Source organism: Chrysoperla carnea, chromosome 4 (assembly GCF_905475395.1).
Source record: "Chrysoperla carnea chromosome 4, inChrCarn1.1, whole genome shotgun sequence".
Classification (NCBI taxonomy): Eukaryota; Metazoa; Arthropoda; class Insecta; order Neuroptera; family Chrysopidae; genus Chrysoperla; species Chrysoperla carnea.
In genome coordinates, this window is record NC_058340.1 from 27,910,017 (window position 1) to 27,935,753 (window position 25,737).

General features: G+C 29.9%; 1 protein-coding gene across 1 annotated transcript in view; it reads left to right on the forward strand.

The window, feature by feature from the left end:
* The window catches only part of LOC123298643 (neurobeachin), an 865,329-nt gene that overhangs the window by 605,811 nt on the left and 233,781 nt on the right, over positions 1–25,737 (forward strand). The window contains exons 3-5 of the mRNA XM_044880735.1: positions 483–609; positions 13,886–13,986; positions 17,776–17,871. Coding sequence (XP_044736670.1) covers positions 483–609; positions 13,886–13,986; positions 17,776–17,871 — 324 coding nt within the window. The remainder of the gene's footprint in view (positions 1–482; positions 610–13,885; positions 13,987–17,775; positions 17,872–25,737) is intronic.

Here is a 25,737-nt window from a genome sequence, read left to right on the forward strand (position 1 = left end):
CTTCTTTGGAATTTGATGAAACGGTGGAATCGGTGGATGTAGATGATGTCGGCGAGAATCATGGGCAAAACTTCATTTTCAAAAAAGATAGAATTCTCCATCAAAAATTAAAATCCATAAAATTGTGAACACAAGGGAGGATAAGTGAGAGCTATAACGTGATACTCTATGTCTTTTAAGGATTTTGCCAAGCAAAGCGGGCGGGTAACTGCTAGTCATTTATCAAAATTCATTAGAATTTGCAGTCGCAAATTATGTTTTTAGGTGATTTCCAGTTGGAAGTTTATTTATAAATTAACGATATAAAATTAATATTCTAGATAGTTTTATACTATTTATTTGAAAACGCGATTTATGCAATGTTCCATTTTTTGTGGTTTTCAGTATATTAAATTACAATTATTATAAAAAAAACATATTTGAATGAATATATAATTTATATTTGAAAGATAATTTAGGTTTTGTTTTTTGTTCGATTTCAGGCTGAAATATGGAGCGTCTTCATAGCTATACTAAGGAAGAGTGTTCGCAATTTACAAGCATGCACAGATGTTGGATTAATAGAACACATTCTTCATCGATTGTCAAGAGCAGAAACTGTGGTTGCAGGTAAAAACCATTGATTTATTGTTATTAAATTTTTCACTTGTGGTTCAAAGATTATTCTTTCGACATTTATGGCCCAAATTTCAATGAAAGCTCCTCTGTGTTGAAATATACAGTGTGTTTATTAATTTATGATTAAATTTACATTTTATTTCTCCCATTACAAATGGTTGAGCTCCACCTTGAGTTCTAGTTATTCCCCTTCCATAACACTCGACGAAAATGTTTTACACAGCTAAAATATTTGCACACTTTTCAAATTTTTTTGTGAAATAGTCATAATTCATTGAGTATATCAGAAAAGAAGGCCATGAATTGTTTGACATTTACTATTATAAATTTTTACAGAAATGTTTCATTTACGGTTTAAAATAATTATCATAGATGGAGCAGTAAAATGTCAGAATAAATTTAATTTTTTTTTTTTAAATATATCTTTATAAATTATAGCTAATGTGTTCTAATGTGTTATTCTGAGGTATGAGCCATATTATTGTACGGTTTCCTTCAAATTCATTCGCTAGTTTTTGCGTGAAAGCGTAACAAACGAACAAACAAACAAACAAACATCCTTACTTTACACATTTATAATATATAGGGATAGAGATTAATCAATACCACATCAAGCTCTGTAATCTTCGAAATCTATCAATATCCAACCTTTATATTATTTTATTTAATTCATTGTTAGTTAACAGAATTGAGTTTGTTGTTAAATATTTAGTTAGAATTAGTATAATTTTCTGTGTCATGAATATAACACAATGCTCATAATGTATTTTAATTAGTTCTGTTACATATTTACTTCACGGTTATTATTAATATTACCTACGGACTTGCCACTTTAATTAACAATAACAGTCCAATGTAGCTAAAAATTTCATAAATGAACGCAAAAAATTTGTTCAATCAAGGAATGGACTTAAACTTATTGTAAAGATGAAATTGCAATCTACTATTTACAGTGCAGACAACACTACAAAAATTGGCTGTTAAAAAAAGTATCTTAAATTTCTTAATTCCCCATAATTAAGCTAAATTTCCATGATTCTTTTTGTCGAACAATTAGGGGATTGATAAAGATAAAGATAAAGATTAATAATGATAATTGAGTTTTTCGACATTTGTTTTTCAACGCATTTTTCATACTCCCCATTTACATAAAAGAAATTTATTGACAGCATAATACGCAGAAACAAATGGTAGAATGAATGATTTTTCAATCAATTCTACAGCTCCTGCCTTTTGTTTCAATTGAGATAGTTGTAAATGATTTTCTAATAACATAAACTGTTAGGAAAAAATACGCAAATCGAAAGATATTTCATTCATTTTTCTGTACCAATCCTCTAAATGGCAGACAAAACGATCATAGAAATGTTGCTATATCATGAAAATTATGTTAATTCTTTAGAATACAAGTAATCACAATTTCGTATAATCGACAGTACCACACCCAAAAAAATCACGGTTGAGATTTTGTATATGTCCGTTTTCTGTCCTTGCGGTTAGCTTCTTACATTAAAAAACACCTACCATCTCGGTAGTGGGACTTTCTTTTTCACGGGGCGTTATCAAAAATTTTCAAGCTTCAAATTGAAATATATTCATTTTTTGTTATTCTATAGGACTTTTCCGACTATCAATATAACGTATGTGTCCGTTATCCGACATTCGTTTTTCCCTGTTTTACAAAAAAAGAGTTTTCAAAAAATAATTTTCTTAGCGCAATCAAAAACTTGCAAAGCCCCTTGAAAAGAACCCGCTACCAAGATGCAGATAATTTCCATGTAAGGTGCTGATCGCAATTACATAAAGAATACATATACAAAGTTTCAACAGTGATGTAATAAGTTTTTAGGGCGTGTGCTTGCAGACTATTATACTTCCTATATTTCATATTTTGTCTATTTATTATTAGCGAGTACGGGCACAGAATACAAAGTTTGTTTTCGAACTATCTACCATCCAATTTTAAGCTCGCGATGTTGATGATCATTGTTATATTCTACTAAATTCCATGCAAAAATCTAACTCGTAGACTACTCTTACTAACTTACAGATTTAGCGGTGTAGATTTTATTAAAGTTTATTATTGTTATTATTATTATTATTATTATTATTATGAAATATACTAACTATTTTAAACAGAAGGATGCATTTACCACAAATTTTCAACAACTATTAAGTTATTCCTGTGGAACGTTTACAGTCAATATACCATTGGAGTTAGAAATCATATGAGGTCGTTTTTATTTAAAACTAGCAGTCGTTCGCCCGCGTCCCTGGGTAATTTCAACTTTAAAAACAACCCACTCTGCTAAATTGGTATTAGAAGAAAGATGATTTAATTACGAAAATACTGACATAGACTGCAATAGCAATGACTGCAAAAAAAAATCTTGAAAAAAAACTAGTCAAGAACACTTTCGGCAGATAAGCTATCATAGGCGTATTTATCAATCAATAAAATTTCATATCAGCTATGTTATCTGGTTGGTTATTAGATTGGTGAAGGCCGTCTCTTAGGCTATTAGGGATTATTGATTGATCGGAAAATTTTATGCAAATATTATGATTATTTATCAATTTCTGATTTCTGCCATTTTATCGGTATGGTTAGAAGAAATTCAAAATTGTGATTTATCCGTCTAAAAAGACTCAAAAAACTTCCAGATCATTTGGCTGCACATTATCGTTCATTTGAGCCGGCTCCGTAGCTGAGCAAGTTAAGGCGTTTAGACTATTGGCTGAGAGATTGTGGGTTCGACTTTCGTCGCTTGGATAAGAACAAAGAACACATCAAAATTAATTGTATAATCGGAAGTAGTTTAGCAAATAAATAAAGATTAAAAATAATTATGCTGGTGACCTCTGTTATAGGCGGGATTTGAGAAACAGACTTAAGGCCCCATTATTATTATTTTTACATTATTGTACGCTAATTAATTGCACAAATTTCGGTGTTGGATAGTAATTAACATAATATTTAATACGATGCTTTGAATTAAACATTTTATAAGCCCACATGATTATTATATCATATCCATATCTTTTCTATACCAACCAACCATGTGATTATTCAAAATAAATTTACTTTGATTTTCATAATATTAGACAAAGTTTATAATATTTTGTGTAAAGTTTATGCATATTTTTTAATATTTTACAAAAGTTTATTTGTTACCTTTAAAACTTATTATAATACTTTGTTAAATATTATTTGTCAACATAAACACCTTGTGTGAAATAATAATGTTTCTATACATTATTATATCATCAAAATTTCAATTTTTTTAATGTATTACATTTTATAGGATTTTGTAAAATTTGTTTATTAATTAAAACTTTTTGTTTAAATTAATAGGATTTGAAAAAATAGATATATATTTATTTTTAAAACCTTGGACTTATATCAATCATTATTATATCATCAAAATTCAAATTATTTTAATATATTAAATTAAATGGATTTTTGCTAAAATTTGTTTATTAATTAAAAACTTTTTGTTTAAATCAAAAGGATTTGAAAATTTATACTGGTAAACATGCTCTACCAAAATCAACCATATTATCCTATCAGAAAGGGTAGTTTCAACGCCCAACACAATTAATTTTAATGGATTTTTTGATTTATCAACCCATCAGCACTCGTGCTACCATTCGGTAATCTTAAGTCACGTGATGAAAAATTTTCATTGTGATGAGAAAAATTCTCACAGTTTCTCACAGGAGTTAAAAAAATATATTTTTAAAAACTGCTCATAGGTTGAAATAATCTGAATTATTCATAATTCGAAAATAAATAAAATTGTATGAAGAAAGATTATATAAAATGATTATAAGATCCAACCACATATACCATTTGAAAAATAAAAGTTATTTATGCTTTAAATCGAGCGTGAGCAAAGTACTCATAACGCACATCCCATAAGTGCTTATGGGATAATATTCTTTTAAATTTAAAAGTTTCTCCTCTGGAAGCTTCTGTCGGTCTCTTCTATAAAACCATAATCGAACATTTAAAATCCATTATAAAAACACTTTTTTTTCATTAAATAATTTAATACCCGTGCTGGTACAAAAAACTATTAAAAATTAGTAATTGTTCTAGGAAAAGGCTTTTACTTTTTTTATACTAAATTCATTTCATCCGATAATGTTTTTTATAAATATTTTTGTTTTCATATTTTTCAATAGGCTTTTATAATTTAATCCATAGCATACAATATTTTTTTTAATGCAGAAATCAATAAAATTTTTATAATTTATTTATAAAACAATAATTGTTTAATAAATTTTTGTTCATAACATGATTATGTGAAAATTAAAATCTGTTTGCATATTTTACTATAGTAAATTATAAAAATAAATTTTATTTTTAAAATAAAATTTCGATATACTGTAACAAAAAGAAATTGGACCGAAATTGGGTTATCTGATTGATATTTATTGATTCGAAATTACGAAGAGCGTTTGAACTCTAAGGCCGGGTATTACCATGTTAAACGGTTCGCAGAGTTAGCGCAGCTTTAGCGTACGGGCATAGGTCTTTAAATGGGCCCTAGTAGGGGTTGATAACAACCCTTTTCCAGAGGAATTACCCGCCAACCTAATTCCCGTTCAGGAATCCCTGGGCATTACTATGGTTTAGTATTTCAAAATACCTGCAACGTAAACGAAGGTCAGTCCAAAGAAATAACTAAATGTAACAAATTTGACATTTATTATACAATCAATATAAGTTAGTTACCACGTACAAGAATAACAATTTTAACAACTGATAGCAATTTTTAACAGTATCAATACATACATCCAAATATTATATTTTTGCTTTTTTAATGAAACATTTTTTGTTATCAAAACTTGACCTAACTGTCACGATATTTACCTTGACAGTGACTTAATCTAAAATTTAACCACTACTTTTTACAATCGGAGCTAACGGTTAACAATTGTAACCTTTTCAACGTTACGATATTTATATTAACAAAAACATTAGGCTAAAACAAACTATCAACGAGCTATTAAATTAGCACTAAAAATAAGAATTGGAATTTTTACTGCTACAATATTTATATGAACTAAAAACTAGTCAAAACAATTTTTTAACGAACTACTAAACTTAGCACTAAAATTAAACAATTGAAAATTTTAAGTGTTACGATATTTATATTAACAAAAACATTAGGCTAAAACAAACTATCAAAGAGCTATTAAGTCAGCACTAAAAATAAGAATTGGAATTTTTACTGCTACAATATTTATATGAACTAAAACTAGTCAAAGAAATTTTTTTTAACGAACTACCAAACTTAACACTAAAATTAAACAATTGAAATTTTTAAATGTTACGATATTTATATTAACTAAAAAAAAATAACCGAAAAGCCAAAGAACTTTTCACATTAAAATATGAACAACTAATAAAATTTATTTAAATACGATAGCGCTCGTACATTATGAATAAGTTTACCCTACGCAACTACAAAACATCGAACAAAATATTAATACATTAAATTTATTCATGTAGCCTTTTAAATTCCTATATTTATATATTTAAACGCGATAATTTTTAATATGAACCTCGAGCATGATTATCGCATTTTGTTCAAAGAAATGTGAGATTTCCCTGGATACAGCATGTTCTGTTTTACCAAACGTGGCTAAATTATTTTAGGTTAAAAAAAAGAAGAAATGCTTCGTGTTTAAACAACACGCGAACCAGGCGATCACAACCATAACGAAATTAAAAAATATAATCAGACCTTGAATCAGATGTTTAAAGATGATGTTTCCACATTTTAAAAAAACTAATTACGCTTGCTCCATCTTGGGTAACGTACGTTCGGTAAAAAAAAGACCAAGTTGATCTCCCCTTCAACACATGAGTGATACCCTCCGAATATGCATTTCACTGTCTACCATTTCTGAACATGAAAGCATGTCTGGTTCCAAACCAACTGATAGCGTGAAAGTCACTAGTGTTGAAACTTTGACAGTTTAGTAACTAACGAATACAGTAATATATATATAAATGTAGGTTAATACTGTAGGAGCGATCGATCTAAAGGCAGTTACACACGATAGACGCATTTACGTCGTAACATCCCAAGCGGGTTAAGGGAAAAAAATTTTTTTTTTTTTTTTTTTATAAAAAAATTTTTTTTTTTTTTTTTTTTTTTTTTTTTTATATATATATATATATATGTACATACGTACACAAGAATAAAGAAATTGGTTGTCATCACCTGCCTCGCGAACTCGTAAGAAAATACCCAACATAAATTAACTTGTTTTCAAGAAAGTATAATACATCCACGGCAAGTTAAATTAAAATGATCTCTGAAGGAGCTTAAACAAGATTAAATTATGTAACACTTCCATACGGTTTAATGTCTTTGATATGTGCCTTTCTGATGGAACTGGAGCCGATCTCTTGAAGATCCACAGACACTGGCGTAGTAAACTTTAAAATTTTATAAGGGCCACTATATTTGTCCATAAACTTTTTGTCAAGTTCTGTTGTAGAAACTAAAGAGTGATTCTTGACCATGACTGATTGGTTAACGTGAAACTTTGAAGCATAGTTTAACGTGGGTTTTGATGCTTTAACGAAGTATTTTTTTAAATTGTTGAAAACTACGGATAAATTTGGCTTTTCTTCGCCCAAATCGATGTTAAGAGACAGATCCAGAGAGGTATATAGTTCTCTTCCAAAAAACACAACCGCTGGAGTACATTTTGTAGTTTGATGATACGATCTGTTACAGTTGTAGATCACATATGGAAGCATATCGCTCCACATTTTATGCTGAAGTTTACATTGCTTCATGATAGCGGTTAAATTTGTTTTAAGGTTTTTATTGTACCTTTCACACATGTTACTCTTCGGGTTATAATTTGATGTAAAAACAGATTTAATACCATGTTGCATTAAAAAATCTGCAAGCTTTTGTGACTTGAAAGCCGATCCGTTATCTGACGTTAACAATTTGGGAAATCCATATTGCAGAAAAATGTCTCTTAAAACTTTCGTAGTAACTTCAGCTGTACATCTGCGAGTAGCTCTTGCGATTACATACTTCGAAAAAGCGTCCACAACAACTAGAATAAAACGTGAAGAATCAGTAGATGTTATAAGGGGACCAATATAGTCTATATAGAGGTGGGACCACACTTCATCTGGGGGAATTAAGGCCAGATTTGGAGCACCAGATAAGTTCGATGGTTTTGAAGAAGCACATATTTTACACTCACTCACAAAGTTCTTAACAGTTTTAAATAATTCGGGAGCCCAAAATCGCTTGGCAATGTCCCTGTAAGTTTTTAAAGTACCGTGGTGTATGGTAGAATGAAAATACTCCAGAATAAAACCCAACATAGTATTTGGTAATACGATTCTTTTGTTACGATTTTTTCCGACGAAGCGACAAAGTAAACCGTCACGAATAAAGAAGTTTTTGACATTTTTGCCTGACTTAATGTCAGCATAAACGGACTTACAATATTCCGAAAGCTTTTGTGCTTCGCGAACAGACAAATACCCTTGAGGGTTCGAATGAACTAACGTATTTAATAAAGCGACTGGGTCGGATTCTGAAGCATCTTCATCTTTTACATTTTTATAACAATCATCAAATAAACGTGACAGAGCGTCACTTACAAAATTGTCTTGACCACGAACATGAATCGGGGTAAAGTTAAACCGTGACATCTGGAGTATCCAGCGCGAAAGTTTATTGAAGGCTTGTGGTTGTTTGAATATCCAAATTAATGATCTAGCGTCCGTTTCAAGGACGAATTCCCTCTCCAACAGATAATCTTTAAAATGTGCTAAAGATTTTACGACTGCCAATAGTTCAAGTTCATGAGCGCAATATCGAACTTCTGCGCCTTGGAGTCTTCTTGAAAAAAATTCTATTGGATGCCTGCCATCATCAAAATCCTGACTCAAGGTGCCGGCTATACCTTTGGAACTAGCATCCGTGGTTAATATAAATTTTTTATTGAAATCAGGAAACCTTAATAGCGGTGGTGAAATTAACGCTTTTTTTAACGTTTCAAAAGATTCGTAATGAGCTGACTCTATAACAAATTTTGCGTTTTTCTTTTTTAAAGCGTTCAAAGGAGCGACTATTGAGCTAAAATTTGGAATAAATTTTGAGTAGAAAGCACACATACCAATGAATTTTTGTAGGTCTTTAAGTTTTCTAGGAAATGCTAAATTTATAATAGCTGAACATTTATCCGGATCAGGAATTCGACCTTGATTCGAAACGATATGACCTAGAAGTTTTAAACGTGTCATGCAAAATTTAACTTTATCCGGATTCACTGTTAGGTTTAATTCTTTAAATTTTGATAAAACTCTTTCAATTTGAGATATATGCTGATCCAGGGACGAACTATAGATGATTAAGTCATCGTAATATTGTAAGAAAAATTGCTCTCGTCTAAATTGAGCGAACTCTCTGACTAGATATCTATTTAAACCTTGTGCTGAATTTACCAAACCGAAGGGTAAAACGGAAAACGCGTATTGTCCAATTTGAGTAATGATTGCGGTAATGTGCTGCGAGTCTTGGGTCAACGGAATCTGATAAAATGACTGATTAAGATCCAATATAGTGAAGTATTTTGCGGAGCCTAAACTGTTAAAAATAGTATTCATTTTACAAGAACTAAAGGGATCGAACTGAATTTTTGCATTTAAGAACCGATAATCGGCACATAGCCTAACACCACCCGAACTTTTAGCTACGAAGAATACTGGTGAGGCGTATGGACTTTGACATGGGAATAGTATCCCAGAATCAACTAACTCATTAATATGTTCTTCAAGTAAAGGTAACTTGTCTGGAGGCAAATAATAAGGACCCTTTCGTACTGGTTCGAAATCTTTTAAAATGATTTTGTACTCATAATTCCTAGCGCGACCCGGTGTTTTGGTGAGAACCATAGGATAACTATTAATGATATTGTTGAGACGTTTAGTTTGACAATCGTTTAAATCCGCCTGAAATTCCGTAATAAGCGCAATAGAGTTTTGAATAAATCCTTGTTTTTCAAAAGGAATGGATGCAGCAAGATTAAATGAAAACTTTACGCGTGAAATTGAGAAATCTAATAACATACCGCATTTAGACATAGTATTGGACCCAATGATAACATCGTATGGTAAAAACTCAGTAATGAAAAATTTAGCAGTCCAGGAATACGAATTTAATTTAAAATGTAAGAGCGAATATTTGTTCAGTTTTAAAGACAGAGCTCCAGGTAAATATGCTTCGATTTTAGATACATTAACTTTAGTATAACGCGGATCGAAAATTTTATAAAAACATCTTGAAGAGATTAAATTTAAGGTACTCCCTGAATCGAGTAGGGTTAAAAATGGAGCATTATAAAAATCTACATAAATTAACGGAAGTTTTGCTATGGATGTATTGTTTTCGCGAGGATATCGAGGTTCAGTAACTAGTTTTTTGGGTTCGGTGTATTGGATCTGGCAATAGAGGGCTTGTTATTCGAAGATTGAGCGTTTACGTTTGCATTTGAGGAGCTATGATTATTATTGGAATACGAGTAACGGGAATTGTTATATCGTCTTCTACGACATTCCGAAATATGGTGACCTCTAACTTTGCAGTAGGCACAGGTAACAGAACGACAATTATTAGGATGAGAGTTACTCGTAGCATTAGCACAATTACAATTCTTGATGTTTGAAACTAAACATTGAGAGTTATCTCGAGTACAAGAATAACTATTGCCGGATCCACAGACTGAATTTGCGTTCGACGTTTGGGCCGAAATTATATTCGAAACCCTATTTGGGCAATTATGTCCCGTTAAAGTGTAACATAAAGAGCTACACGTAGCCTGAGGGGCATTTCCATGAGAAACAACATTATTGGTCATGGAGGAACATGGACTTTGATCCGAAGTAGTGCACGCATTAGCGTTGCATATAGCCGAATGGGCTGGTAAAGCAGACGAATCTGTAGTCGACGGTGAAGGTGTGTCGACCTTAGGCATACTATTAGCTACAGACAGCGTATGACCTGACGAATTACTGACAGACGGACATGAAGTTGCAAGCTCAGAACCTTGATAAAAATCTCTAACGCGGGATTGAATTTCTTCAACCTTGACGCAGAGCTTATCCAATTCATCATAGCTATTTGGTTGAGAATGTAATTTTAATAGATCAAATGTAGAATGATTAAGATGTGAAAATATAATTTCAATGACTTCTACAGGACTAAATTTAGGGCAGAGTATTCTTGCGTATCTACGAATATCCGATGCAAATGTAAAAAATTTTTCGTTAGGATTTTGTTTTCTACGGATATTTTTGTCGACTACCTGATGAAGTTCAGACGAGGATAATAATGACAAGAGTCTCTGTCTAATGACACCCCACGACAAATCCTGAACAATAAATGAGGACCATAACTGCCTAGAGTCAGGAGACATTTTTGACATTAAAAATTTAAGAAGTACATCTTGCTTAAGTATATTCAAATTAACTACATCCTCGACCTCGATACAAAAATCTACAACCGAACTAGAAATAAGTATGTTCAACATAGGTATACGCGTCGACAATTCTCGTATTAAGATAAGAGAGTCAGAATTATTTTTAATACTCATCTTTGAGACATTGTTGGTTTGTTGTAAAACGTTAGCTGTAAGTTGATTGACGCAATCCACTAGGGTGTCCATCTTCTGTGTTAGTACTAAAAGAGTAGATGCTGTTGCAGATCTTCGGGAATCGCTGGATATGCTGTCGTTCGCTGTTTCAGGCATCTTGGCTTGGAACTCCTTAACCGTATTTCATTAAAAAATCTAACTATTGGACCGCAAAATATAATCAACCATGTACCTCGGAAAATAAATGAAAGGATGTTTAGAAAAATTCTTTGAAAAAAAAATAAGTATTATGCCTACACTAAGACAACGTTGCTAAAATTAATAACATTAATAGAGTAATGCCCATTTGGCTCTGGTATCAAATGTAACAAAAAGAAATTGGACCGAAATTGGGTTATCTGATTGATATTTATTGATTCGAAATTACGAAGAGCGTTTGAACTCTAAGGCCGGGTATTACCATGTTAAACGGTTCGCAGAGTTAGCGCAGCTTTAGCGTACGGGCATAGGTCTTTAAATGGGCCCTAGTAGGGGTTGATAACAACCCTTTTCCAGAGGAATTACCCGCCAACCTAATTCCCGTTCAGGAATCCCTGGGCATTACTATGGTTTAGTATTTCAAAATACCTGCAACGTAAACGAAGGTCAGTCCAAAGAAATAACTAAATGTAACAAATTTGACATTTATTATACAATCAATATAAGTTAGTTACCACGTACAAGAATAACAATTTTAACAACTGATAGCAATTTTTAACAGTATCAATACATACATCCAAATATTATATTTTTGCTTTTTTAATGAAACATTTTTTGTTATCAAAACTTGACCTAACTGTCACGATATTTACCTTGACAGTGACTTAATCTAAAATTTAACCACTACTTTTTACAATCGGAGCTAACGGTTAACAATTGTAACCTTTTCAACGTTACGATATTTATATTAACAAAAACATTAGGCTAAAACAAACTATCAACGAGCTATTAAATTAGCACTAAAAATAAGAATTGGAATTTTTACTGCTACAATATTTATATGAACTAAAAACTAGTCAAAACAATTTTTTAACGAACTACTAAACTTAGCACTAAAATTAAACAATTGAAAATTTTAAGTGTTACGATATTTATATTAACAAAAACATTAGGCTAAAACAAACTATCAAAGAGCTATTAAGTCAGCACTAAAAATAAGAATTGGAATTTTTACTGCTACAATATTTATATGAACTAAAACTAGTCAAAGAAATTTTTTTTAACGAACTACCAAACTTAACACTAAAATTAAACAATTGAAATTTTTAAATGTTACGATATTTATATTAACTAAAAAAAAATAACCGAAAAGCCAAAGAACTTTTCACATTAAAATATGAACAACTAATAAAATTTATTTAAATACGATAGCGCTCGTACATTATGAATAAGTTTACCCTACGCAACTACAAAACATCGAACAAAATATTAATACATTAAATTTATTCATGTAGCCTTTTAAATTCCTATATTTATATATTTAAACGCGATAATTTTTAATATGAACCTCGAGCATGATTATCGCATTTTGTTCAAAGAAATGTGAGATTTCCCTGGATACAGCATGTTCTGTTTTACCAAACGTGGCTAAATTATTTTAGGTTAAAAAAAAGAAGAAATGCTTCGTGTTTAAACAACACGCGAACCAGGCGATCACAACCATAACGAAATTAAAAAATATAATCAGACCTTGAATCAGATGTTTAAAGATGATGTTTCCACATTTTAAAAAAACTAATTACGCTTGCTCCATCTTGGGTAACGTACGTTCGGTAAAAAAAAGACCAAGTTGATCTCCCCTTCAACACATGAGTGATACCCTCCGAATATGCATTTCACTGTCTACCATTTCTGAACATGAAAGCATGTCTGGTTCCAAACCAACTGATAGCGTGAAAGTCACTAGTGTTGAAACTTTGACAGTTTAGTAACTAACGAATACAGTAATATATATATAAATGTAGGTTAATACTGTAGGAGCGATCGATCTAAAGGCAGTTACACACGATAGACGCATTTACGTCGTAACAATACTTGGTTTTTTCTTATTTTTTATTTGCATACATGGTATTTATGCTTACCTTAACAACCAATTCTCAATTTTTTATCTCCATATAGTGTTTTATTTATATATAACTCTTCTAGCCAAAAAAAATCAACCCGTGATAACTCAAGCCAATCAAAAGGTCTCTTAGCAAAGGGAATGATATTTATAGGATCAAAGTATGATGTAACTAATTAACAACATTTCAAGGCCGAAATCTACTAATATATGCTTGAGTTACTTATATTATAATTCAAAAATAATTGAAGTTTGAGATCCGGGTTGAAATGCACGGGTTGAGTCGCTTCGGTCACCCCTATTTTTAAACGGACAAAATATGACCACAAAGTGTATTTATTTTTAAAATGACGTCAGGAAATATATAAACAAATGCATGACAAAAAATATAATAAACCATATCTTTCATTTTATTTATTATTTTCGTAAATGAAAGAATAACCTTACAGACTTATAAATTTATTCATTATCAACAACTAAAACTAACTGTTATCCTTTTTATTGTTTTTTTTGTTACAGATTTACTGATAGAAATGTTAGGTGTGCTTGCAAGTTACAGTATAACAGTGAAAGAATTGAAACTTTTATTTGGTGCCATGAAAGCTGTCAACGGTAAATGGGTCAGTATTATATTCACAATACTCTTATATCATCATATAAAACACATTCATCTAAAATATAAATTTATACACAGTGTTTAATGAATCGTTGAAGGCAGTCGAGTTTTGATTACGTCAGGTTTTAATGTGGAATTTAAAGTTTAATATTTTACTTAGCAAGACAGTTTAATTCACTTTAATAAAAACATTAAATATTTATATATTGTGAAAGTTATTTTGCTATCCGGTGTCTTAACATAGAACTACGATAAAAAGCTGGCTGACTGAGATTCTGCTGGCGTTGAAGAAATAGCTAGATATTCAGCAGCCATAATAATTTACAATAATTATTTTCAAATGTATGAATATACTTTGGAATAAAAAAACAATCGTGGGACCCCCGTTCGGAATGAAGTTCTTTACGAAATCTGTACAAAAACAAATGTAAACGTTAAATAAATACCTACAACTTTATTAGCTTACTTTTCTAAATCTGTATTACACAAAATAATCTGTTTTTTACCCCGACCATACAATGGCGAGGGCTATGTGTTTGACCCATATGTATGTGTGTTCATCTGTTCGGACCTAGCTTCTAAACTACTTATCATAATTTGATAAATAAGGTATCGTTAGAAGCGTCTGGATTGCCCACTGGTTATAGGATATATGGTGTCACATTAAATTGAATATGCCGCCTTCTAGAAGACATAAAGTTATGATGGAAAAACTAATTTCGATTTAATTATATTCAAATAATATACCCTTGTATTTGTATAACGACCTTTTTATCAAAACATGATGTAAAAATATATTTTTCAGTATAGGATGAGTAAGTCTTTATTAGTCCCAGAATATTCATTATTCTCGGTTGTCTTTTATATTCATACACATATTATATACATTATACTTTAATACACAATTCATTTCAACTGTAGACTACACTATAACTAACATGTCATTTGTATATACTTAGCATGCAGAGTATATGTGTATGTGGTGAAGCTATTATGTACAATTTTTCTTTATTATTGTACTAAATGCTTCAGAATGATCGAAAAATTTTATCAAACTAGTTTTTCCAGTTGATATTTTGTGTGTAAAAATATAATTTCATTGTTTTTATACCATGTCAATATGAAATATATCAAGCTTTATTAAATTTAACCCCAAGTTTATAAGGCTTAAAAATATTGAGGCAACGAACAAAATTTTGTGATACGAGTTCATTAAATCACTTCCTAATTAGTCCATTACCGTCGCAACAAAATTAATTTAATTAATAGTTGTGATGGGCTGGTGTAGTGAATGCTGTTATATGCATGAAGGAAATGCACTCAGCCTCTGAAATTGAGGAGCTGATAAATGAAATTATCAGCGGAAAGGTGGTAAAGCACATACGGTATCACAATGGGCTCTATAGCGTAAGTGTGCCCTTCGTGGGCAGCCGATAACCTAACCTAACCTAGTCCATTACCGGTTGTCTGTCTGTCTGCCCGACTGTCAACACAATAAGTCAAAAACGAAAAGATATATCAAACAGAAATTTTTAAAACGTGCTAAAGTCAAGTTCCTACATGAGTGACATAGGTCAATTGGGTCTTGGGTTTTGAGATAATAAAAAAGTTTAAATGCAAAAAACAATTTTTTTTAACTTTCTTTCATAAACTTCACTGTTTACTCATAAGGGATCAAATTAGATTGGAAACATATAGTATGTCTACACGTATTGTATATATTTTAAATTTATACGTTACATATATTATATATGCGTTTGTTTGTTATAGCATATGTTTTATCCATTGAGGAAGTGAGAAGAACTTATTTCTTTGTCTGTAAGAGTGGCTATCTTTCTTTACTTGACGTAAAAAACAAACCATTGCTCCCCTCCCCAATTTCTATCTCTACTTTATTTAAAATCATAAATATTTCTTGAACACTCGATATAGTTTGAATACATTTATTGTGTAAATTCTGAAATAAAGTTTACACTTACGAACAAACACATCTATGATTTATTAAATAAAGCAAAATATAAATAAATAAAATACATACTTGCATACATACACGTATTATATAAAACATTTACGACTTTTGATGAATTTTTATGTTATAAATATTCTACACCTTTTTGTCTGCTATTTTTTATCATATTTACTTAAAATAGTTGTGCTTGGGAACCAAAAAAATTCATTGCATTCTTCTTTATCGGCATATTTTATTGTTTATAGTTAGTAGTAATTGAAGGCATTAATAAATGTCAGATACGAATTCAACGACAAAATTTTTGTATAAGCAGAGTTTTACGCAAAGAATATGTGGTTAAAATTTCAGCATAGCTATCCGTTCAAATTTTTAAGAAAAAAGTCATTGAAAATCGATATAAAATACATTGGCTCTTATGAAACGACATATTTTGAAAGTTTTTGATAATTTGCACATGGAATGAATGAAAACAAATTTAAACAAAAGTTTTCGTCCTAGTGTCTTCGTCCAGATTAGGGATGTAAGAGCAGGGTAGATTTAGAGTTGAAATTATTTTTATCTTAGTTTCAACTTTGATGATGAATTTTGTTATAACTTCATGAATATAGACGAAAAATAAGAACCAAAATTTTTCGATATGTATCTTGGTTTTCGAAATATCAAAAGCAGAATAATTAAACACAATTTTCGATATTTTGAAAATTACGCCAGATATCAAAAAATTTTATTCTTACTTTTCGTGTTATATCGTCAAGTTATAATATAATTTATCATCAAAATTGAAAATGTATATTTGTTAAATTTCTCCCGTTTAAGTGGTAAAATCTCTTTTGGAAAAATAACTTCTATTTACGTGGTCACATCTTATTGAACAACCCTGTACATAACTGACTATTCTAACTAACATTGAATAAAAATAATACATCTATACAACCATTGGATTCCACAAACTAATACACATATACCAAAAATTACTCGTGAAAGTAACTTGTTTCTGATTCAGATATTCGCGAAGAATTTATACCCAAGCATAACATTGCTGCTAGTAAGTGAAAATTTTGCAACTAGAGGAATTTCAAAACATTCTACCTACATATTTTAATTTTAATTAACATGGAAATCATTCCTATATTCAACTGCATACACGAAACAATTCATTTCTTAATTAAATTTCATCTTAACAATTTATAATAAACATGAAAAGTATTGTTATACCATGTATATGAAATATACCAATTATACCATATATATGAAATACACCAAGGAATACTAAGTTTAGTCCCAAGTTTGCAGCACTTTAAAATATTGATACTATGAACAAAATTTTGGTGTTCATAGTGTTCATAAAATCACCTAATTAGCCCATTTCTGGTTGTCTTCTGTCTGTCGTCTGCCTGTCCGTCTATCATCACGATTACTCAAAAACTAAAAGAGATATCAAGCTTTATAGCGTGCTGAGGACGTAAAAAGTGAGGTCGAGTTCGTAAATGAGCAACATAGGTCAATCTTGTAAACCGTTAGAGATAGGACAAAAGTTTAAATGTAAAAAATGTTTTCTTATAAAAAAATCAACAACTTTTGTTTGCAACATTTTTTCGTAAACATCACTGTTTACCCATGTAGTATGTATTATATGGGAATATCAGTTATATATGTGGGACATGTATGTATGTGTAATGTGACAGAGTTATCAACACTGTCTATACATGGTATTTCAACAATTAACCCATTCAATTGTTTGTTTTCACTTGTTTCAATCAATTTTTCTTTACAACAATAACAAAAATATCATATTAATTTACATATTGTTTTTTTATTTTTTAGCCACGTCATTCTGCAAAATTATTAAATGTATTACGACAGATGCCACAACGAAATGGTCCTGATGTTTTCTTCAGTTTTCCGGGTAGGAAAGGCTCGGTAAGTGATTTTTCTTGTATAATACCTTTATGTATATTATAATAATAACGAAACACAACATTATTAATCTTTAGTAACGTTTCCTCTTCTCTCGTGTGTCTCATACATAAACATACGTTTATCAGGTACTTCTTACCTTTACCTTACTATCAAATTAAATGTATTCTTCATTTATGTAATGGCCTACTCTGAAATATTTATTAGCATGTTTAAGTGTACGGTAAGTACTTTAGGGTTATATATAGCGGTAGGGTTTCATTTTTTTTTACCCAACCTACCGTTTCAGCGCTTTTTTTTCTTAATCTACCGTTTTTTTTTTAAGTTTTGAAAAATTTGAGTGAGAAAAATAATTGGAAAATTAGTCTTGCTTTCAAGTCATTATTACGGAAATTAAAAAGTATCAAAAATTGTGGAAACTCTACAAATTAAGTGCTTTTGGATTTTAATTAACTGAGATTAGGGGTTTGTACAGCAGAAATAGGCAATTGAAAGCACTTTTAATTTACATTAGGATATTTTCTTCCAGCAGGAAAGTAGCGCTTTTTTTTTATAACGACCGTATACAAACGAATGCGCATCAAACCACCTATTTCTATTGAATAAGCCCTTTGAGTTTTGACCAAATTACAGAAAATCCAAGATAGCAAGAAATTCAAATTTTCAAATTTTTAATTTATCTTTTGAAATATGTGGAATAAAGAAAACTCAAAAAACATCAAAATCCTGATCATCACTCAATTATTTACAAACTAAATGTTAGATTCATTCCCTGACTAAATTATAAAATAGTGACAATCAAATAGAACATTTTTTTTAAATAATCTGATAATAAGAGTCATTTTTTGATGGAGCGTAAAAATAATTCAAATAATATTATTCGAGTTGACTTTTCAAAATTAAAATAATTAGTTTTAGTAAATTAAGTTTAAGATAGAAATTGGTATGAACCTTTTTCATTGTAATATAAATATGTATTTTTTATTAAAATTAAAGTTATAATAATGAATATATGTTGAAATCTGAAACCTTTTTGACATACAAATACTAAAGTTAAAATAAGTACTAATGCTTTAAGGCAATTTGTTTGTGATGCAGACAAAATAAATTAATTATTCAGATTCGACTCAATTTTACTTTCTTCCTCCTCCTTTTGAGATATATAATGAAATATATAATGCAAATTAATCTGCGTTAAAGTCGGGCTTATGTTCCATCTTCTATGATTGTACTTCAGTTTCGGTACATAAATATTCTATCCGTAGGCGATTTTCAATCAGAGAAAATTGTTTTTCCAAAAATCACTAAATATAAGTTTACATAATACATTTTTTTTAAATCGGATAAAATTTTTACTCTCAACCTTTTTTAGGCATTCAACAAAAAGAATTAACCTTTTTTTTAAAAGAAACCATTCAATTTTTTTTTAATTACCACTTTTTTATTATATTATTATTTTTCGCTGGAAAATACAAAAAATATTAAGTAAAAATTGGTTTTATATTTAAAAAAAATAAAATAAAATAAAAAATGCCCTTATTGTATACTAAATGTTAGGTACCATGAGAGTATTACTTTAACTTTCTAGTACTGGATACATTTTAAAACAGTGTAAATTATTCTACAAAAGTTTATTATTATATTCCAATAAGCGCCATCGTATCGTATCAATTACAATCGTTTAAAGTAATAAACCTCAGAAAACTTATCCAGCCTAAATATTTGCTTATACAAAGAAACATTATCAGTGATTTGTAAGAAACAGTTTAATTTTTTCTTTTATCTATTACTGTTCAACTCTTAAATATTTAGAAGCTTTAGGTTTTATATTAATATATAAATAGTTGCGGCTGTATTATTGTATTCGAAAATTGTACGTCATTAAAAAAGCAAATTCTCAAATTTTGTAAAGGGTCATTTTTCACATTACTCGATTACAACACTGTATAATTTTTTTTACAAAAAATGTAATAATAAACTAAAAAGCTACTACAACGCAAAAATTACTTTGTACATGAATATGTTAGTATGTTTTATGTTTCACAAGAGAATTAGTTTGACCAATTAGGATAAAAAGCGTATTCAATTAAAATGATCTCTCCCTAATAATAAAACATAATTATTTTTACGGGTTTAGGTACTAAATAAAAATTAAATACAGATAAGCTTTTGTATCAATGTAAAGAATTTTTTTTTAATTCAGTGTAAATTTTATCCTTGTTTTTCTTACCCTACTTTGTCTTTTATTCTATTCGATTTATATTGAGGCATTACAAAAAAATTTCACGATGCCTCAAATACCTAGCTTAGAATGAGTTGTCGAAACTGTAGTCTAGCCGACTAGTAAAATAATAATATTAATAATGGGGTTTAACCTCTGTTTCTCTGACATATACGCCTATAACAGATGCCACCCACACCATTATTTGTTAATCTTTATTTATTTAACTATAAACATATTTACAATTACATTTTGATGTGGGTCGATTCGGTTACTTCGTTCTTATCCAAGACGACAATGTGATCAATTCTTCCGCCTCTATTAATTGTAATTGTTCACACTGCCGCTGCCAGGATTCGAACCTGCAACTTAAGTCTAAGTAGACAATCGGTCATAGTCTAACGACTTAGATCGCTTGGCCACTTAGGCTCATATCTACTTACGCTAATAGACTAGTTGAAAATAGTGAAAAAATAATGCTCATAAAAATATGTGCGATAGCTTCTTGGATTCGAAATGATGAAAAGAAAAATGTTCCGGAAGCGTTTTTTAGCACGTAATTAAAGGAAAAGCTAAAATAACAAAGGAAGAAAAAGGTATATATTTTTTGCCAATATTTCATAAACTATTAGTATTTATGAAATTAGAAAGAAAAAGATTCTTTAAGAGGAGGAAATTTCCAATAAAATACTTCCACTTTCGGAAGTCTATCTCCAATGTTTATTATTTTAATGCAGAAAAAACATGAAACCCAAAAAAGATAAAATATTCCATAAATTTAAAAATTTTTGAAATTTATAACTTTTTTGTTTGAGAAACAAAAGAACAGTATTAGAAAAGTTTTAATAAATATAGAAAAATAAATAATAGAATAATAATCACGAAAATATTTAATAGAAAAAGTTAATTAGTTTAATAAATATACTATTACTATAGCACACGAGTTCAAGTTACTATACATACTGACGGATTGTTTGTTGTTCAACTTTTCTATTACGAGCATACTAACACTAGCAATCGTGCTAGCATCATGTAGAATAGTTTGTGAAAATATAGTTGTAAGTATCGTTGTTTTCATCCTGATGAGAGAGATAGACAAACAAATAGTGCATAACAGAAAAAAATGCAATTAGTACAGGATATATACTTTTTTGTTGTGTAAAAAAAGTTTCAACAACTAACTAGTCTAGTGTAATCTGGCATTACGAAAAATATTTAACTTCCATAGTCTAAGTTGGATTTCGTGATCAATTCGTACGATATCGTTATGGTTATGATATTCGATGGATATGGTTACTATGTTGTCTCCGTGATATTCTCGCTCGCCTCTACATTTTTCAATTATTATGGCCTTACTGTCTCCTTTAGATCATTTAATCCCATTGGAATATGAAAAGTCTTTTGAAACTCTGAACAGTAGTACAGCATTTGTTAAACTCTTTCTTTTTATCGTAATTTCGATAATGATTTCAATAATTATATGGCTTTGTCTTTATTTTTCTCGAGTCATGCAGTGCGCAATTATTCCAATAAAAATTAGGCTTTGTTAGGTCTCATTTTGTTTTCATTGTGATAAATTTGTAGATCAAGGTACTGGTCGTGACTGACTGGATTACAGTGTAAAGTTTGGAGTCGAAAACGACACGTGTCTGCAAGGTTTTAGTAAATTTGACATTTGGCAGATGACTTGTGATAAATATGTTTTGTTATTTCACAGTAAATAATCATATGTCAGAATAACACTTCAAGGAGTGAAAAATTGCACCATTTATGTGATCTCAGATCTATGAATTATTTCGTAGGTGTGAGATATGTACATTCCCTAAATGGCGTCAATAAACCATTCACATAAGTTCACTTGAAACTCAACATTTTGCGTGACATTGTGGATATTTTCCTATCAGCTTGTAAAAAGGTCGAAGAATGCGAGAAACCCATAATGGCTCAAAACCATTTTTAAACACAAACGGTATAAAATTAGCTTTTTAATGAACCAAATATCAAGGCAATTGATAATATTTTGTGTTAGTTTCAATTTAAAAATATATATAAAAAACGTTAAAAGCCTTTGCAGATTTTGACGCACAGCGAATGGTTGTATAGCCAATTCTTTTATTTCATAACTCGTGTTTCAGACGAGCTTAAACTTTAGTAAAGACCAGACTTAAAGCTGTAAAGAGCAACGGATCAAATAACATTTTTCCATATATTAATGCCATTTCATACCGGATTATAATTAAACAACAACAAACAACAACTGGATCTGAACTCTCGAACGGAACAAAACAACGAACAGTTAATAATATTTTTTATCTCGTTTTTCATCTGTTTCCTCTCATTTCAATGTGTTCTTTTTTTTATTTTTCGGTTAGTTATTCAGTTGTCATGTTGGGTTGTTGCTTGTTAACTATTTGTATTTAAAAATAACAATAAAAAAACAACAAAATACGAAAAAGTTTTATAGTACTGTCTAGCAGGAGTAGCATCATTATCAACAACACAGTAGTTAGTCGGTATAGCCATTACGATATTAGTCCATTACGTGCTATTAAAAATTATGCCAACTTGAAACACTTCCGCCACTATGGTAAATCGATGCCAAGGATGGATGTGAAGATTTTTGATAGAATCGATTATCCGGGGTTTTTTTTATCTACCATATTATAAAAAATATCGTTTTTTAAATACCATGGCTTCATAAATATTGCGGTCAAAATTTCTGCTAATGTTATTTTTGAGACATTAGAATTTGAAAAAATGGTGACAGAATAAACTAACCTCGCGTAAGAATTCAGGAGCCGGATAGAATAAGGGCGTAAGTGTGCTTGCGCCTTTTCTACTCCGACTGGTGTTTTTATTCTTAGTGTTATTCACCTTTACCATAGAAATTTCATTATGATGCGACTGAAATTGAATGCTTTACATACAAAAACTGAACATATATTTCGTATGATGAAGTCCATAAATCAGCAAAAGACGTACGGATTAGAGAATAATATTTTTCAACAAGTGTATAGTAATTATGTTATAAAATACAAATTTTGCCTACAAAATTTATTAACTACGCCTATGTGCTTAATTTTTTTTTTGTCGAAGGGCGCATTGAAAAGAAAAATTTTTTTAATTCGGTTCAAGAGTTATTTTGAGGTCGAAAAAAGATAACTGAAGCCTTAAATTATAAGAAATTTTGAACATAAAAAATCTAAAAAGGTGGATTAGCTCAAAATATAATCTTATGGCTTATTTATCTGTTAGTGTTGGTATAGCGATGCAAAAGCGATTGACGGTAAAACTTCTTCACAACGACTATAGGTTCTATGAACAATATGCACATCCTTTTCCCGCATCGGTTTAACATGGTGAAGCAAGTATATTATGTTCTTACATTACTTGATGGCATGTGACGGGCTATATAACTACAGAAAACTCAGTCAACTTAATAAGTTTGTGTCTATTATTCTGTTTACGTAACTTAAAAATTATTTATAACAAAATAATTGTAAAAAAAGCATCGTTTTTATCATCATAACTTTATTTATTATATTATACAATTTTATTTTTAACTAGGTCATATATTATATAATTTCTCTTTTTATTATAATGTAACTTTGTTGAGAAACTTTTTAAACTTGCATTTAGGTATTTATATTGTGTAATTCTTTTTAATTGGCTGAAGAGTGCTTTTATTATTTTTGATTTTCAAGACAATGTTGAAATAATAAATAGTATTGTAAATATTAAAATAATTCATATTGTCAAAATAATTGAAATTTGCAACATTTAAATAACTCCATCGTAAAACGTCCTTTATTACTATTAAAAGTTATTAAAGCCGCATTCTAGTCTAGAATTTAAAAAAAAAAAGAAGTTTTTTTTGTAAATTTTATGTACACTTAATGGTTGTGCAATATAAGCTGTTACACTGCCAACATTAATTGTTAGTTTAAGGTAAAAATTAGAAAATCTATTCCAATGACCTTTTTCCTAAAATTTATTCATTACTTGAAAAGACGTTCGATATCGAGCCAAAACATGAATAACCACGAAAATATGAAGGATATAAATAACCATACTACTCGCTGACATTGTAACTTTTTTTTTTTTTTTTAATATATTTATTATACTGTATTTTCAACAGATAATGTTATTTATACAGTAAACTTAATAAAATAGAGTAATTGCATTAATACATATTGGTTATATTTGATTTGTGAGCCCTGAGTCTTGAATGAAGTTGAGCACTTTCTTAATGTTTTCGGTATTATCGGAAAGGATGTCTTTGATGTGGCCTATTATGTTATTTTTAGTTCGTTGGTTATTGAAGTTTTTACAGGTTAATAAGATGTGTTCTGTGGTGGCAGGTTCGTTGCAGATTGGGCATATTGGAATTGGCTCTTTTTTGATCAGGTGTTGATGTGTGAGTTTTGTATGTCCAAGTCTCAGTCGCGTTAGTATCACTTGGTCTTGTCGGGCGAGTTGGGTTGAGGTTTTCCATAGGTTTGCATCACTTTTTATTTTCCTTAGCTTGTTGTTGGTGATGTTTTTCCAGTCATTGTTGCGCTTTTCTTCCAGTTTCTGTTTTATAAGATTGAGAACATCGTCTTTTGTAGATTTTCCTGTCATTACTCCTGTTTCATGCGCTTCGTTCGCTATATTGTAACTTTCTATAGGTCCAATCATTAAATTAACCTGATTCATATACTTATTGGATCAAAATTAGCCCATCCACCGAAATTTTTTTTGCGGTTTTCTCGATTTTTTCACAGAAATATCCTTAAAAAATTGCAAAAAATCGAAACATTTTTTTGGCGTTTTTTCTATTTTTCTAAAGAGGTACTTTTATTTTAATTTAATTTTATTTTTAGTTTATTCGAAAACAAGACCACATTGACAATCAGTCTTCAGCATCAGAGAGATACTCTCGGTACTACATTTTACCCAACATATACCTACCATTTATAAAACTATTGATATTTATTGAAGTAACTCAAAATTACAAAAACAAACAGAATATAATTATATATTTGAATAACAATAATAATAATAACAATATTACAACCATATTGTGTAAACTTAATACAATATTAACAACAAAACTACGTAAGGTATAATATTCATATTTATGAATATTATATTGTTTGTTATTGTATTTTGTAAATGTATGTTTAATTATGCTCATAGGATCACCATGTTCAAATTATTATATTATTGTTAGTATGTAGGTTGTCCGTAACCAATTCATTCAACCACCTATATCGATGCTCGATGTGCTTACACTATACTGACTCGAACGATCTGTAATAATAATAGTTGCTTTTGGAAAACATATAAGTATGATTTATTATTATTTATAATTGTGTTATACATAATAGTAGAGTGAAAGATGTTACAAATAAAGGAAAATGAAAGAAACCGTTCGCATTTTGCTAAAACCTCATGAAATGTGTTTCTTAAGTGTCAAATGTCAAACTAAATATTTTAATATAAATAACTTACTCAAAGATTTTAATTTCGGAAAAGTTCGTGCCCGGTTAGAGATGGCGTTAACAGCTCTCGGCGGTCAATTTAAAGTTAATCATGATTATAGTTGTCGGTTTAAGCAAATTTTCTAGATCATTTCTAGAACTTTCTAGAATTTTCTAGAAATT